Source organism: Adiantum capillus-veneris, chromosome 1, assembly GCF_014529385.1.
Source record: "Adiantum capillus-veneris isolate H3 chromosome 1, ASM1452938v2, whole genome shotgun sequence".
NCBI lineage: Eukaryota > Viridiplantae > Streptophyta > Polypodiopsida > Polypodiales > Pteridaceae > Adiantum > Adiantum capillus-veneris.
In genome coordinates, this window is record NC_140931.1 from 62305218 (window position 1) to 62323375 (window position 18158).

Below are 18158 nucleotides of genomic sequence, written 5' to 3' on the forward strand. Positions count from 1 at the left end.
AAATTAGTCTCCTTTATGCACCGCTTACAGGATACTATCAAAGAGAGATATGTCAGATCGGCCCTTGAGTCCTCGAGACAATTAGCTTTATAGGGGTATGCACAGATGTCATCATGGTTCCAGATACATGGCTTCAGCATGGACAGCTTGCCTCCCTTCCAGTACTCCCTTGCTGCACCATCGTTGTCTCTTACATGGGTGGAGATTACTAGACTCATTCGCCCGGACCCGAAACAGTTGGATAACAAGAGGACATAACTAGAGCAATACTGGAATTGGGCACGAATATGGCTTTCTATAAAGAGCATTTTCTCCAACTCACAGGGGGTGGGTTTGTTAATCAAGATCATTCGACCCATCTATATGGATACGCATCTATCTCACGGGTTACGGTGTGCCATTGGTCAGATACGAACATCTTCACACCAGCTTGAGATTGAGACTAGTAGATTCAAAGGTATACCAACTGCCAGCATGATATGCCGCTTATGTCATACTGAGCCACAGATGGAGATGCATTATATATGTCAATGCACAGTGAACCATGAGATATGAGGTCGCTTCCACTGTCTATTTAGAGAAGGCTTCGGACCCTTTTCCAGAGTCACGAGCTATCAAGACCAAAGATGTCTTGGACTCTGTCTACTTGAGTTACACAAATATAGAGACAGTTTACTGAGGAAATCTGAAGAGAGACAATCCTAAAGATAGATTATTGATTTTTTCACACTAGACACTGGACAAATAGAGGAGCAGCCACAGTTGCAAAGCTCAACTCATACTCACACCCACGGTACTCTCAATAGCCGAGCATTGGAGCTAGGGAGATTGAGACGCCCACGATTGAGGAGAGGAACTTCACAACATCGACGAAGACTATAGCAGATGATTCAAGCCATACTATCTCGACATCCAGAGTACAAATGAGAATAGATTCATGGCCCATTATATCACCCTCTTGTGTTGGGCACCAAGTGTGTTAGTGATCACACATACCCCACACAGTTCTAGCTCGTCTGGATTCCTTTTAGCATGTACCCAGACATGGTATCAGATTGGTCTCATAGGTCATTTTTGGCCTTTTGAAGACGTTAATGGAAATCAAATATGGAAAAACGCATAAGTGCAAAAGATACAGTGATTGAAGAACTTAAGGGAGAACTGGCAACTTGTAAAAGTACTCCTGGAAGGGAGAAAGAAATTCAGCCCTCAGTGATTAAGGAGCTCGAGAAGATCAAAGAACGGGTGAAAAATCTTAGGGAAGAGTAAGAGCAGAAGTCGAGAACAACGTTTCATGGGCCGATGCCCCATCAAAATGCAAAAGAAGGTTGTTGAAGCTGAAGAGTGGATTGAGTTGCAAAGCAGGGAAAAGCCAAGATGGCTGAAGCTACACCAACCACCACCATTATCAATATGACCATTGAGGAAGAGCACAAGAGGAAGACTAGAGCCCTTTACGTGCGTGTTACAAGCCTTAAGGACATTGGAAATGTGGAAGAAGAACTCTTGAAATGCAAGGGCATTTCTAAAGCCACACACACAGTTGCATGGAGAGTTGGGAAGAAAGGAAACGGTGGGGAAGGAATTTCTAAGGAAAGAGCACTCATTTTACGTTTCCCTATTGTTGAAACTATGAGAGTTCTCGAAGAAGAAAGAAACCCTTAAGAAAAACTGGGATATTTCTACGCAATGACCTCACTTTAGCATAAATTGCACACATGCAAGACCTGATGCCAAAAATCAAGGCTGTGGGGGAGAAGGGAAAAGTTGCTTTCTATGGAGGGGGGAGAGAGGTGATCTTGGAAAGACACACTACATTACAATGCAAGCCCTATGGGATCAGCCTTAAAATGGCAATATGGAATTGTAATGGATCAATGAAGCTAGATGTCGATGCATTTGAGGATAGCTTCAAGGGAAGAGACATTATTTTCTACTCTGAGACACATCAAACTCCCGGTGTCACACTTCCTAGAGTGACAAGATACCATTGGGAGACCACTTGTAGACAAAGAGGTGCAATCAATGCATACAGGACGCGGGTCAGGAGGTGTAGCAGTTCTATTCAAGGAAGAGCTGCACTCCCTCATTCGTATTGTTCGGAGAGATGAACAAGCTAGATATATGTGGGTCAAGGTGAGAGCAGAGACGGAGAGGCCACTTTATATTGCAATATACTACTTCCCCCATAGCACATCTCTCTATGCATCGCCCAAGGGGAAGTCACCATACATGATGGGGATGGGGATGTCATCCTCCTAGGGGACTTCAATGCCAAGACAGGCCAATCTCAAACGGCCTGTATGATACCTCAAAGGAGATGTTAAGAGAGTTGGATGTCAGTGTTTTGGGATTGGCCAAGTGCTCACAGGATGTGGTGCATAACGAGTATGTGAGATATTTGACAAACACGGGGACTGCACATGGACTGGCCATCCTAAATGGCCTATAGAGATTTCCAGCAAACGAATGGGTTCACTTGTTTTTCTCACACACATGGAGCTAGCACAGTGGACTATGTTATGGCTCAGCCCAATTTTATACCATCTTCAAGATTTTGCAATCCGGGCCCAGGCTTGTTGAAGTAGCAATAGATCACGCCTTTCACATTTACAGTTTCATTCCAGTTTAGTATAGCTCCGTTGGCCCATACACCTACGCATACTTGATACACTTTTACATCGAAGACCGACTCTGTCTACATGGATAGTATTTACGAACGCTTGACTGCTGAGGAGCCGAGACGTCCATTGCAGGAGCTTACCTAGATATTGACAAAGACTCTACATGATGTATCAATAGAGGCATATCCACACACCCAACCCGGGCACAGACAACGTCCTGGTAGTATGCCACTAAACAATTGGTATGGTGAGGAGTGAACTGAGATGAGAGCCACACTCTAGAGAGAGGTGCTCTTGGGAGCCATTTGTCACGAGGGCGTGGCAACTGCTAACCTTAGTTATTGGTTTCTTTCCGTTGATTTTTATTTAATTTTTGAGACTCTCTTTTTGAAGTTGCAAATGGTCGAACATTGTATGGCCAATGTGAAACGGTAGTTGCACCCGTAGACAGGAGGTTGGTCGGCACTGGAATTCAAGTAATAAAAGGTGTCTAGGCTCAGTTCAAAGTCATTTAGGTCCCCTCGCCGCACTTAACAAGTTGGTGGATACTAGGACATTAACTCAATAAAGGCATAGTGCCAAGGTGGGGTCCCCAAGAGAAAATCACCCAAGAACCGGCCTGCATTGCATTTTTGCACGTGATCCCAGTGGTGAAAGATGGTCAGATGATCAGTGAGAGTCCAATGGAAGCATCTCCTAAAATTTACGGAACTGCTTTTGGGCCATGAAATCTGTTCGCATCATTAGCTACAGAATGACAAGAGGAACGTTTTATTACTCTGCTAAGTCAACTAAGTAACCTGTTGAGATATTTTTAGACCAAAAGAAGGTACAAAACGGAAAAACCATGCATGAGTGCCACTTGGCACATTTTTGGGCATTTTCCAACTTAAAAGAGAGAGACGCATTAAAAATTAAACGTTGGGCTGCATTTTCAGCTGTATGGTGGATTGTTGCAGGTACGAAAGCTACCGTGTGCTCACTGCTTGCTTACCCTCTATGTACAGTGAAGTGCAAGAATTGAAGCCTTGCACAGAATTCGCTGCTCTCTCTCTCCCCCCCCCTCTGTACAGTTATGTGATGCCCCATAAGAGGGCTCTTCATTTGACCTATGCACAGTTGTGTGGTCGTATGCTTCTATGCCGAGGCAAGAGCCTCTTTGAACAAGAAAAGAAGTAGCTAACTGCTACTCCAAAAGCAAGCACCAGTGAGGGTGATAACCTCACCTTACAGGTGCAATCACAGCGCTGGTTATGTGCTGTTTTTGGACTCTGCTGCAGCCGTATGGATACATGAAGCATTCGTTACGGTGCCTAACTGTTAGAGGACAGTTCCGGGACTATGTAGGGCTGAAAACATGGTAAAAACCAGTAACTACAACGAGCTGTAAATGCTGGTTTTGGGCTGAAAACAGAGGGTTTATGTCATTGGAAGCAAGTTCCGGCAAGGAGATTTGTTAAGGGCGAGTTTTGGGGCCGTTATGCTGCCGAAATTTTGCCAGAACATGTGTGATCTAGTTGGATACAAGTGAAGATCCCCAAGACTCTAGTTCTGTAACTTCACCCTCTAAAGAAATAAAGAAATACTGAAAGGGGCGCCAGTTTTTGGGGCCTATAGGTTGTCGGCATCTGCTTGGAGCGTTCTAGCTTCCAAGCCGTGTGTGCTTTAGAGTGTTAATTCCCATTACAGGTTTGTTCTGCAAAGTGTCTCTGTGTTAAAGCTTAAAGTTTCGGGTGAAAGCCAAAGTCTGCCGTCCTACAGGCCGGTTTCATGGTTCTATCACCCGGACAAAATCACTTTTTCCTCAAGAAGTAAGCCTCGGTTGATTTGTGGTGAAGACACAGAGTACAGGAACGGGGAATTACGCTATGGCCGACAAAGGAAAAGGCATTATAGAGGAGGGTTACTCTTCGAGGACAGATAGGACATTCCTACAGTGTTTCGGTCGGCGAGAGTTTACAGCCACCCCTGTCTCTACCTCTTGTTGATATGAATGTTCCTCCAATGAAGGTCTTTATGACTGGGCAACTTGAAGATGATGCTTTCAGGACTCAGTTGGTTGCCGCTGTGAATTTGTTTTTATGGAGTTCTTACAAGCGTCGACAATGCCACAACAGACAAGGCAACTTACACAGCTAGTAGAGCCTGTTGAGGCTGAAGCCCAGGTCCTTCATGCTTCTCAGCAAGAGAGGGAGCACTCGCATGTTGCGGAGTTAGGGGCTCCAAAACAGGTTCCTTCCGTCCATGAACAGGTGGTTAGGACGCCTATTCTACAGGTTTTGCCAATTCAACCCACCACCTTTCCCAGCCCGCATGTTGCTTTACAAGGACAGGGAACCAATTTCCAGGTAATGCATCAGGTTTTTCCACCACCGACGGTACATCCTGGGTAATTCGGGGGTGGATCTGTGTTCGAGAGTATGGCTGGTTATGCGCCTGGAAACCAGCATTATTTGCCAAGAACAGTGTTTGGGGGTATGCAAGGCATGATGCCAAACCCCATGTATGGTAGCATCGACATGCAGCAAGGCTTTTAGAGCAATCAGGGCCACTTTGGGGTGCCACAAGGCAATTTTGGCATGGCTGGTTTTTCTGGACCAGATATGGCACCTATGACGCAAAATATCAATGGCCAAGGCGCGCCGATGATTCCTATCACAATGCCCATGTTGTAGGCAATTCCCTATGACAATTTTGGGACACTAGAGAAACCAAAAGCATACAAAGAAGGTGGTGCAACTGTAAAGTTGAAACTTTCAGCGGCTTTGGAGGATAAGACAAAGGCTCTCACTTTCCTCAGAGGAAAATTTTACAGAGGAAAATTTTACAGAGGCCTCAGAGGTCCGAAAAGCTGCCACCTTCTTGAAAGGTAATCCACTTACATGGTGGAGGACACTATTGATGCAAGGACACGCACCCGCCACATGGGTATACTTCAAGCAAATGTTTGCATCTGCGTGACTGTCAAATGAATTTGAAGCCAATGTCATGACGGATTGGCACCAACTCACTGCGGCTACAAGAGTACAATAGAGGGTTTTGCAAATCATTTCTCTTAATAACCTCCTACAGGTTTGTGCCACTGACAGAGCAGATTGAGAAGTATTGTTGTGGGCTACCTAAAGGGCTTCAGGATTACTGTACAAAGAACAGAGTGGCTACACTCACTCAACTAATGGAAGTTGCCAACATTGGTCTTGCCTTGTTGAAGGGAGAGGACAATGGATTCCCAAGCAATGCAAAAGGGGGGCAGCAAAAGAAAAAATCAGCAAAGAAGCCCTTTGTGAAAACGGCTTCTGAAGCACCACAGGGGTCAGAAAACGTCCATAAGGACTAGGATTCAGCCGAGGCTTCTGGAGCGCAGGCAAAGAAGCCAAAAAGGAAGCCTTTTGTGCACAAGTCACTCGAGGAAAAGAAGGTCTTGATGGCTAAAAATAAATGCTTTATATGCGAACAGCCTAGTCACTTTGCTACAGATTGCCCACAAAGAAGAAGGCCAGCTGATTCGGAAGATAAAGAACATAAGAAAGGAAAGAAGCCTAAGCCCACCGCAGGTTTAGTGCCAGATATGGTGGGTGAGAGGCCAAGTACAGATGCCAACGAGGTATGCAAAGCATGAGGTAAAGTCAGAGATCAAACGGCACTCATCTTCTTTGATCCAGGTGCCAAAGCAAACTTATCTCACTAGAGTTAGCTATAAAGATGAGCATTAGGGCTGAAGAGATGGGGTACACGGTAGAGGCAAGGTTGGCATGTACTGGCCACTCAGAGTGTTTTACTCCCATCATTGGAAAGCTACGTCTACATATTCAGTTGTATGTGGACACAAAGGAATTTTATATCATGCCATTGGAAGGGTGCGAGGCACTACTGGAAATTCCGTGGATGTGCTGGATATCTGCAACAAGACGATCACCCTTCAGCATAGGGGCAAAACTCATGTTTTGGATGTAAGGCTTAAAGGAGAATCTTTCCCTATTGAATCTGCTTTTGGCTATCACTTCTGTAATTAAAAATCATCTTTCTGCGTACTTGGTTTTTGCACGTGATGTTTCAAATAGTTGTTAGTCAAATTTATCTATGTTAGATAAAAAAAGGTCAGCATTTTTGCGAGAGTTTAATGACTATTTTTCTGATTCATCGTCGTCTCAATTGCCGCCAGAGAGGCCTGAGGACCATGTGATAGATTTGGTGCAAGGGTGTAGCCCACCAAATAGACCTCCCTACAGGGTTAGTGTGGCTCAGCAGCAAGAGATTATGGGCCAGGTAGAGGAGCTTTTAGAGAAGGGGCAGATTCAGCCTAGTTCTTCACCTTTCTGCTCCCCAGTGCTTTTAGTGCAAAAGAAGGATGGCTCGTGGCGCATGTGTATTGATTATCGCGCGCTGCACAAGACATTAAGAGTGGGTACCATCAGATTCATACAAGGCCAGAGGATGTCCACAAAACTGCGTTTAGAACGACATTTGGTCTTTATGAGTTCTAATTGATGCCATTTGGTCTTACAAATGCTCCTGCCACGTTCAATAGAATGATGGACCAGATTTTCCGCTCACATCAGAAGTTTGTTGGCACATTCTTTGACAACATGATAGTCTACTTGAAGAATGAAGAGGAGCATAGGCATCACTTGACCATTGTGTTCGAAGAGCTGCACAGTCACACAGGTTACTTAACAATCCTAAGAAAAGTGAATTCTGCTTGGAAGAGATCCACTTTCTTGGCCACATAGTCTCAAAGGATGGTGTTCAAATGGATCCCGCAAAGGTTTAAGACATGGCCTGACTTGAAGACTGTGCACGATGTTCAAAGCTCCTTGGGATTGTGTTCATCCCATAGAAGGTTTATCAGGAATTTTGCAGAGATAGCTTCACCTCTTCACGCTTTGCAAAAGAAAGAGGTCACTTTCAGATGGACCCAAAAAGAAATTTCAGCTTTCAGTCTCCTAAAGGAAAAGTTGACTTCAAATCCAGTAATTGTTTTGCAAGATTTCAGGAAGTCATTTGTGGTCCAGTGTGACGCATGTGGCAATAGCATCGAAGCAATGTTAATGCAAGATGGACGGGTAGTAGTTTATGAAAGCTGAATTTTGCAAGGGCCAGAGAAAACTATGCAAATCTATGAGAAAGAGCTTTTGGCCATGATTCATGCGCTTCTAGTTGAGCACTACCTGTTAGGTGCTGATTTTGTTGTCCAGACAGATCATCAGACCTTGCGTTATTTCTTGACACAGTCAAAGCTATCCAAAAAGCATATGCAATAGGCAAACATTCTTTCTATGTTCCACTTCCAGATTATGCATGTGGAAGAATGTTGTGGCTGATGTGTTATCAAGAAAGCCACAAATTTAAGCTGTGTCGATTTCTTATCATCATGAGCTCGATGACATGAAGGAACAGTATGCTACTGATGAAGACTTCGCAAGGATTTTTGAACAGTTGCAAGAGGGACAACGTCATGAACACTACCACCTCAAAGATGGTTTTAGGATGATGCATGGCAGACTTTGTGTCACTAGGCCATTGCGACATAAGGTCATGGTAGAAAGTCATGTCCATGAAGACTTCGCAAGGATTTTTGAACAATTGCAAGAGGGACAACGTCATGAACACTACCTCCTCAGAGACGGTTTTAGGATGATGCATGGAAGACTTTGTGTCACTAGGCCATTGCGACATAAGGTCATGGTAGAAAGTCATGTCCCACCATATGCAGAGCATCGTGGTATTGATGCGACAGTTAAAGCGCTCGAGACGTTCTTTTATTGGCCTACTTTGAGGAGAGATGTAGATGCCTTTGTGCGAGCATGCATGATTTGCCAAAAGGTCAAATTTGACAGGCAAAAGGCACCAAGGTTGTTACAGCCACTGCCGATTCCAGATAAGCCATGGGAAGCATTGCTATGGACTTTATCTTTGATCTTCCAAGAACGCCCACAAGGAATGATGGTATATGGACCATTATTTGTTCAAGTACCATGGTATGCCACAATCGATTGTCAGTGATCATGATCCTCGCATGACATGTTTGTTTTGGAGAGGATTGTTTGAGAACATGGGCACTACGCTCAAGTTCTCGTCTTCGTTTCATCCACAAACTGATGGACAATCAAATCATCTTCAACCTTTCGAGTACATCCTTGGGCGGTACCCTACTCCCTGACAGAGTGCACATTGGACGCAGTCAACAACATTATCTTCCTCCAGTCCCTGGTGCGTGTTCACAGCGAGCTCCTTGTCTCGGATTACACAGCCCGCTCTAGAGGAGACACCTTCCATCGACGAGGTCAAGATCTCCATGTCGACGTCCCACAAAGAAGATGGTAAGCAGGCGCAAATGCTTGCTCGTCTCAAAGCCCAAATGGAAGCTATGCAACAGACTTTCTCAGCAAGTCTTGCTTCCATCAAACTTGCTTGGACAAGTTACAGATGCAAACCTTTGAACTGACCAAATCGAAGGTTTTCGCAGCCAAAATTTTCTCACCCAAAGTATGATTTCTTAGAGTCAACTAGACACAAAGTACCTTCGTGCGAGCAGCAAAAGTCTTAGCATGAATATTCTTGGAACTGTTACAATTCTCAGCAGCTAGCTTCTTATTTGAATCATCAGCAACAAAAGCAGTAACATGAAGCTTCCCAAGGATCATCAGCCATAACAAGACGGGCTTACTTAGTGGCACATATATCTGACCCTAGTCGAATACTCGGTCGTGAATGCTGCAACGCTGGACAAGTTCCCCCTCGCGAGCAATGCCCTACATTTAAGTCTTTCTTATCTGATGGTGGTAAGTCAAAGATTTATTGATCCTTTCCTTGTGCAAGATGATCCTTCAGAGGTCTAAGAGGCAACAACTTCCTCAACCTCCCCCTTGTCAATTGGAAGCCTTAATACCCGCTCAGAAAGCTGAAGATTCAAAAGATTCCATTTCTTATGTGACAACCAACAAGCACATAACCCCTTCTTTGGCCGTGATCCAGGAAGGAAAATTCGCCTCGTCACCGCCTTTGCAGAATACAGTCTTTGTCTCTAAACAGATACCAGATGCTATGGTGAATGATAATTCTTCAAACTTGAAGACTCCAATCCTTGCCTCCAGCGGTGCAAAGGATAAAGCAAATACAGCTTCTTGCGGCACGACTTTAGTCGCTACAAATGAATCTTTGGACACAACTTGTCCTATTGATAAACCTTTACAGATGGATATACCTCCAAACGTTACTCTGTCTCGGTCTACGACATCCCTTCAAGAGGATTTTACTGTTCCAGACAAACCAATGGAATACCTTACAGATTTCCAACCAGTGGTCATCACTCAACAGAAACTCAAGTCAGTTTACCAATAATTTCACTCGAAGCAGATAAAGATTCAATCTTTTCTTGGACAAAGCTCGAAGTTACAAAAGACTTTGATAAAGGCACTTATCAAGTTGCAGATATGATCAGTTTTCAATTTGACAAAATAGTCATGGTCAATAACAGTGCCATGACATGGGACTCAACAAAAAGAGCTTTGGATGCAGAAGCACTACAAAAATACACTTTCTTCTCTCGAAATTTCTTCAACTACCCTGGGTTTTATTTAAAGAGGGAGGGAATGTCACGATTGTGACTATGTTGCAGTATTACATCTACTTCTAGTTGCAAATACTCGAAGTGCCATGCCAAGGAGGACCCCTGCGCTTGGATAGTCATGACCCTTCGCTCAAGAGACGTGCCTCTTCGCCAAAAGCCACACTCCTTCGACAACTAGTCACACCCCTTCGCTTTACGGCTGCAACTCTTCGCCCAATGGTTGCAGCTCTTAGCCGAAAGGATGTGTCTTTACGTCTAAAGTCATGTCTCTTCACCAGGAGACGTGTCTTTTCATTTGTGTCTCTTCGTCTCCTATATAAGCAGCCTATTTTACTCAGTTTCAAGCAATCATCAATCAATCAAACACAGAGTCTTCTGAGTCTTGTTTCTGAGTTCAGTTCAAGTTTCTTAAGTCTTAATCATGAGTTTAAGTACTTAATTAAAGATTAGTACCTAGAATCCTTACATTGGTATCGGATTTACAACTAGTGGTCATCACTCAACAGAAAACTCAAGTCAGATTACCAATAATTTCACTCGAAGCAGATACAAATTCACTCTTCTATTGGACAACGCTCGAAGTTACAAAAGACTTTGACAAAGGCACTTATCAAGTTGCAAATATGATCAGTTTTTCAGTTTGGCAAAATAGTCATGGTCACTAACAGTGCCATGACGTGGGACTTAACAGACAGAGCTTTGGATGCAGAAGCACTACAACAATACATTCCTTCTCCCGGAGTTTCTACAACTACCCTGGGTTTTATTTAAAGAGGGAGGGAATGTCACGATTGTGACTATGTTAATAGTATTACATCTACTCCTAGTTGTAGATACGCGAAGTGCCATGCCAAGGAGGACAACGCTCGAAGTTACAAAAGACTTTGACAAAGGCACTTATCAAGTTGCAAATATGATCAGTTTTTCAGTTTGGCAAAATAGTCATGGTCACTAACAGTGCCATGACGTGGGACTTAACAGAAAGAGCTTTGGATGCAGAAGCACTACAACAATACATTCCTTCTCTCGGAGTTTCTACAACTACCCTGGGTTTTATTTAAAGAGGGAGGGAATGTCACGATTGTGACTATGTTAATAGTATTACATCTACTCCTAGTTGCAGATACGCGAAGTGCCATGCCAAGGAGGACCCCTACGCTTGGATGGTCACACCCCTTCGCCCAAAAGACATGCCTCTTCGCCAAAAGCCACACTCCTTCGACGACTGGTCACACCCCTTCGCTCTACGGGTGCGACTCTTCGCCCAATGGTTACAGCTCTTCGCCGAAAGGATGTGTCTTTACGTCTAAAGCGCATCTCTTCACCATGAGACGTGCTTTCCATTTGTGTCTCTTCGTCTCCTATATAAGGAGCCTATTGTACTCGGTTTTCAAGCAATCATTCAATCAATCATCACAGAGTCTTCTGAGTCTTGTTTTTGAGTTCAGTTCAAGTTTCTCAAGTCTTAATCACGAGTTTAAGTACTTAATTAAGAAATAGTACCTAGAATCCTTACAGGGTTAAGAACCTATCCCATTTGGGGAGGCTACCTAGATCTCGTGGATTTTGGACTAGCTACTTAGCGAGGCCACCATGCTAGCCCAACCCTTCTTTCTCATGGGTATAGGAGATATGTGGGTTAGCATGTTGGATCAAGCAGTATGCTAGCCCAACACCAGATCATGAGATATGACGGGAGACTTTGATGATAAAAGTAGTAGCTTACTATGACTAATTACAAGAACTCTTCTCTTTCCCCAGCAGCAACTTGACAGAAAAGTTTACTAGGAGGGCCCAATGCAGAAGATGCTGCCCCCCCCCCCCCCCCCCCCCCCCCGCCCAAACAAAAGACAGTAAAAGCCGTCCAAAGCAACCTTCTACAACAATTTGAGGTCAATTTAACAGACTATGGGAACTGGCACAAATTACAGCAGAGGGATGAGGCCCTCCTCAGCACCTAGCAGGTTGGACCCTTTTTGACCATGTGAAGGGCTCTCCATCCTGGTATTATCAGTCTCCTGTTTGTCCCCCAGCGCCCACAGGGGTAAAGTAAAGAAATAACTGGGTGTCATGAGCCCAAAGATGTCATTCCTTCATTGTACAAATGTATACTACCCCCATTCCAAGAGAGCTGCAGTTAATTGGAAGCTAAGTGTTTTAAGCACTGGAAGGATCTTCTTGATAACATAAAAAGGAAAAATTGCATCTAATAACTCAGGACAAAGAAATCTCTTAGCAACTCTTTTCCTCATCAAAAGCAAACCTAGCCTACAAACAGGCTCATACTTGCCACAGTTGCCATTGAAGTCTTGAAAAACATGTGATTGACCAATTTCCTAAAGGATGACTTCCTACTGATACATAGATATAAATAGTTATCAAGGAAGTGAGTCAATTCACAATCACCTGTCAAAGCTTTCGAAACATCAGTCATTTGAGCAGCTGCAGGCAGAAGCCTGTCCAGTTGAACTAAGAATCAATCAATCGTTTTTATACAAGGGTCAACATCAGCTAACTAATATTTACAGCAAGATACCCCATATCAACTCAAGACCAGAGTAAAGAGCAGAATGGAAACCCTCTACTTGGTCTATAAAGCCATACCCAAGTGCGACAAAATCCTCTGCCAGTGCATCAAAATCACGATTAACAAGATGCAGACATGCCTCAATCAACGAATCTCGAAGATTTTGCTGCATCTCCCCCATCATGCCAAAGTCTGTGAAATGACCACAACAAGTAATCCATCTCAATTTTCTTTAAACGTGAAAAGAACTTCTTTACATAGACCTCAAAAAAACTAGCATTCATTATTATTCAGTATGACTGCCTGTCCTTTGAAAACAGGATCAAATACCAAGATATGCCAGCTTTCCGTCGTAGGTTTTCATAAGATTTCCAGGATGTGGGTCCGCATGATAGAATCCATAATCCAAAAGTTGAGTTAAAGAACAGTACACTCCCACCTTGACGAAATGCAAAAGATTATAAGCCAGGAGTTTGGGCACACACCCACCCCCTCCCCCACCAGCAAAGCCAGGACTTTAGGCACACCCACCCCAGCCCCCACCGAAAAAAAAGCAACAAAGAATGAAGAGCAAAACAAATATGAAAAAGATTTACCTCAATTAGATGAAGATCATTGACATCTGACAATTTTTGCCCCTACAGAATTTTCCATTAACTTGTCGTCTGAGCAGATAAGCCGCGAGCTTCTATACATAATAAATTGCCAAAAAATGACCATTCCAAAAACAAGTGAAAAGATAATTAAGTTATAATGATCACTTACCTCTAACCATTCCATTACTAAAACCCTCCTACTTGTCAGTTCCGAGTACATCTCTGGAACTACAACATCTGGTAGACTCCCAAAGGATTTCCTACAGAGGATCTTTGAGTTAGAACTAGTCAAAAACCTTTGTAGTACACAAAATATCTGAGCTACAGCTTACCGAAACCGTAAGCCATTCTGAGCCTCTGCTTCATAATCCATTTCCTAGAACAGATAAAGTAGCACCTACACTTACATTACTAAGTTACACAAATCGCATTCATTGTAACAGATGATTCAGTCAGAGTTTTCTTTTAGGATGGCACAAGATGTGTTCAAGGACCAAATGTTGGAAAGGCATCAATCTCTTGAACCAGATTGATAAAATTTGAGCTCATGGCACATTCTTACCCGAAATAGACTAGTTGCCCACTCATCTACGATAGCCTGTTCATAAAAACACAAGTAACTTGATTTGCGAAATAACAATTGACCACTCAAGACCCAAGTCAACAAACAACAGCACATAGCAACCATTCCTATAACAAAACTTGTTAAGTTTGTGTATCAAAGAAACTCTGTTCAACAACGGTCGATATTTCTCTGTCAAAAAAACTCTTATCTCCTTAACCAATACAAAAACCTTACCAGAACAAAAGAAGGACAAAAATTATCCATCGGTATCCAACATAATGCTTGTACCATATTCAGTTCAGAAAGAGTTGGGACTGCACTCCTCTGGAATTGTCAGAAACTTAAAGAGTTTGTTTCATTATGTTTCACACCTAATAAAATTCAGCACGTTGTATGGCTAGTTGATGTAAGGAGCTAGCCACCGATTTGTATGGCATGTAGAATAGAGAGGACAGAAAATGTCAGAAGTGGTAGTGGACAATGGATGGAAACAACTAAGAGCAGGCCTGGTGCAAGTACGCGTCTCCTCGGTAATCAGGAGCTGCTATAACTCCCAGGGTTGTTGCAATCAACCTCCCAGAAACTGTCAAAGACGCAGCAGAAAAGGTGAATCAGATGACGATCAAGTCTGCAACTGCGAGCACACGTCCTTTTGATCATGGACAGCCACAGAGTCTCCATTCTACCACGATAGAACTCCTCCAAAAGTGGGCAACCCTCCGCATGGGCCTAGGGCAGCCACAGGAGACGCCTCCTACAAGAAACTCTACGAAGCACACGGGCTAAAGGGGACGAGAGAAATGAAATGAAATGAAATGTTTCAACATCTTCAAAAGGCCAAAATGACCCGAGACCCAAAAAGTTACATCTCGGGAGAATCTGATGAAGTGTGTCAAAGATGATAGAAAAATGAAATGAAATGAAATGTTATATTAAACGTCTTCAAAAAGCCAAAATGACCTATGAGACCAAATTGTTGCAATCCTGGTGGATCTATTTGTAAGGTGCAGCGGAAGTGAATGTTGAACTTTGCTCAAGATGAGTGCTCCAAACTGTGCTCAAGGTTCCTTTTTTCTTAGGGAAGGGAGAGCCTTCCGTGCTTTAGTGAGAGAGTGCAGGTGATCACAAACAAAGTGAATAGACACTGAGCGTGAAGGTGCATGAGACTGAGAGATAGAAAGAGAAGAGAATACAACACCAGAGACGTTGTAAAACCCTCCTCCAAGGGCTCCACTATCGATGGCGAGAGTGGTCTACTATTGATTGCACAATCTGGTACAATGGTTGATGCAATGAGTCTACAATGATTGCTATGTAGAGGCCGACGGTGGTGACGACGAGGACGAGGCTATCTGCCACTGTGACTTGATGCGCAACAACGCTGTCCTTCGTGCTTGGAACTGGCTAGATCTACTGCTCTTCTGTCTGCTGAATTTTGCCTTGCTGAAAATGCTGGTTTGGCAGTGCAAAAACACTGATGCAAGTTGCCAAAAACGCTGAAGTGGCTGGTCTCTTAAGCGCTGATTTTCTGCCGCAAAACGCTGGTTTGGCAGTGCAAAACGCAGGTTCATGGGCTGTCCAAAACGCTGCAGAAAATGCCAGGCTGAGGTGCTTGTTCTTGCTGAATTGGAGGACTGAAAACACTAACTGAGATCGCCAAGGTATGGCTGAAAAACGCAGATTGCAAGGGCTCCAAAACGCTGGCCTTCTGGGTGGAAAACGCCAGGCTATGGGGGTTCTTGTCTTGCTTGAGAATCGGCCTACTAAGCAATGCTCCTGTTGCCTCTTCTGGTAGAAAGTGCTAGCTCTAGTTTGCTTATATATTATCTTAGCAAAATTGCCCTACCTAATTTCCAACAAAAGTCACTTAATAAATAAGTGAAAAATGTCAAAAATAGGAAAAATAGGTTTAATGCACTGGAAAATTCCCCTGATGAATTCTAATGGGAATACTGATGATCATGTTGTGTGCAACCGGAGGATATGCATCTACTCTACGTGACTAGTCATGCACGGTCTGCGAACAGACTCACAAAAGTGCCAGATCACTTCCTATTCTAGACTGACTGGACTGACCTAACCTTGGTCATGTTGTAGCTTGTCCACGGACACATAGGGTTGGATGTGTCACGTGACACTAATACAATGTCTAAGTACAAAATAAAATGAAGTAAAATAAAAGCTAAAAGCTAAAATGAACATTAGCATCTTAGGATGTTTGGCATCGGGCACTATCCGAGCATGTACTGCATCGGTCGATGAATAATATCTTCAGTGTCTACGTTGGTAAATAGTCGTAGTGGACGTCTCCCATGCCGTGCTACAATAGTCCTGATCCTCTGATTGAGCCTCCATCGGTGCCGTGGTGGCCCTTGTAGACGTGAGCGTCTAACTCTCCCAACCTCAATGGCCATCAATCAATATACCTCTGGTATAGGTGGACTTTTAAGTCTATTGTGAAGCTTGCTCATCTAGCTATTGAGTCTGCTCTCTAAAGAAATCAGTGATTTCTCTCTGTGAATGTCTCCCACTATCTAATCTCGAGGAGACTCTTCCTATGTCTGCACAGCTCTAGCAAAAAACAACCCAAGGCATCTCTAATCCTGATATCTCATGACCGTAGCCAGCGGTCCAAAGCCCTCTCTAAATCCAAAGCCCTCTCTAAATAGACAGTGAAAGCAGCCTCGTATCTCATCATACATTGGACAATGACATATGTGATGTAACTCTGTCTCTGGCTCTATATGACACAGCTTCAAAATCCTTGTCTCTGTTGGTACTCACCTAAATCTAGCAGTCTCAATCTCTAGCTGGTGTGATGATGTGTGCATCTTATCAATAGCACATCGCTCCCATGGGATAAATGAAAGTCCATATAGGCAGGTCTGATCATAAATCCATCATCTGTGAGCTGGAGAAGATGCTCGAAAGCCCATATTTTTAACCGTCTATACGACACCAAAGTCGGCCTATGAGACAAATCAAGTATACATATGTATATGTCCTTCATTTATCGGAAAAGACAAAATAATCCAAACTCGTACATAATAAAAGAAAAAACCCTGGTGTATGATGGATGATTTGGGAGCTATGGTCATGCCTGTGGGTAAGAGGGTTACAAGAGATCATGACATGAGTGATGCAAGTCCCAACCATAAAAGAGGGAAACAAGTTGCAACAGGTACAGGTAAAGAGAAGAAGAAGAGAAAACCCAAGCAACATTACAATGCATCCGACTTTCCTTTGGGAGAAGGACAACAAAATTATAGTTTAAGGGCTGATTTGGTGGATATAAAGGCTGATGTTACCTTTGGGCAACTCATGGAGATGTGTCCTAAGTTAAAGAGGCAATGGAAGCATGTCCTTAACCCCATGAAGAAGGAGCCTACAAGGAGGCTATGACATCGTCCTTATCCAAATCATATTCATCGACATAATTGAGGAGCAAAAGATCTTTTTGGATCACTATTATGATGACACCGACAAATTGGAAGAAGAGACATTTAAAATTGAAGAATCAGACTCAGAAAAAGAGAATGTAAGGTGTTGCATTGCAAATCCGAGCATACCAACGCGCTCACAAGGTGCAAGCTCTCTCTTTCTACGTAAGTTTCTCGCAATAAAGTTGTGGTTTTAGTCATGCCCATCTACAAGCTATTTTCATTCTCTACGCACAATACATGCATCTAAACTCGTTTATGACCATAGAAATAGATAGAGTACGTCCTAAGGAAGCTACAGAGTGCTTCAGACTCCGAAACCGATTGACCTACAATAACTAGGAATATGTGCATGTCTATATGCTCAGGGTAGCACAACCATGCAGATGCATCTAGCTAGCTAGCTCCATCCTGTGCTAATAGGGGGGTGTAAAATGTGGTACATGAGAGGATCGAGAGCAAGGGCTACTCGAATAAGCGCAACTAGGTCAGCCATCATCTACGCACGTCTCTCCTTACCTCTCGACGCTCTCGGGTCTAGATCTCCTCAATCTATCTGCAATGGCGTCATGGGGTCTGGCATCCAGTAACACCAGGGCGCTGTCTGCCCCAGCCCGTCTCAATCTGCTGGAGAGTCACCCCCCTCATGGATCTCATGGTGAAAGGGGTGTGGTCCTCTCAAAAATATTTGTAAGCTGTGATTGTCTCCCACCCTGTAGAAGTGTATCTTTGTGCCTCTGTATCTCTATCAGGTAGCACCCCAGCTTTCTCTGATCTCTAGAGTACATGATCTCACGGAGGGTAGACTGCTCCCTGAATAGTGACTCGTATCTACC

At 43.6% G+C, this 18158-nt stretch overlaps 1 protein-coding gene across 1 annotated transcript in view; it reads right to left on the reverse strand.

Annotated features, from left to right (window-relative positions):
• Nucleotides 1-18158, reverse strand: part of LOC147464887 (Protein kinase superfamily protein) — a 121466-nt gene that overhangs the window by 46125 nt on the left and 57183 nt on the right. Inside the window, exons 6-12 of the mRNA XM_086516982.1 lie at nucleotides 13880-13915; nucleotides 13650-13693; nucleotides 13487-13577; nucleotides 13318-13359; nucleotides 13052-13160; nucleotides 12799-12913; nucleotides 12601-12650 (exon numbers count right to left, since the gene is read on the reverse strand). Of these exons, the coding sequence (XP_086373108.1) occupies nucleotides 12601-12650; nucleotides 12799-12913; nucleotides 13052-13160; nucleotides 13318-13359; nucleotides 13487-13577; nucleotides 13650-13693; nucleotides 13880-13915 (487 nt within the window). The remainder of the gene's footprint in view (nucleotides 1-12600; nucleotides 12651-12798; nucleotides 12914-13051; nucleotides 13161-13317; nucleotides 13360-13486; nucleotides 13578-13649; nucleotides 13694-13879; nucleotides 13916-18158) is intronic.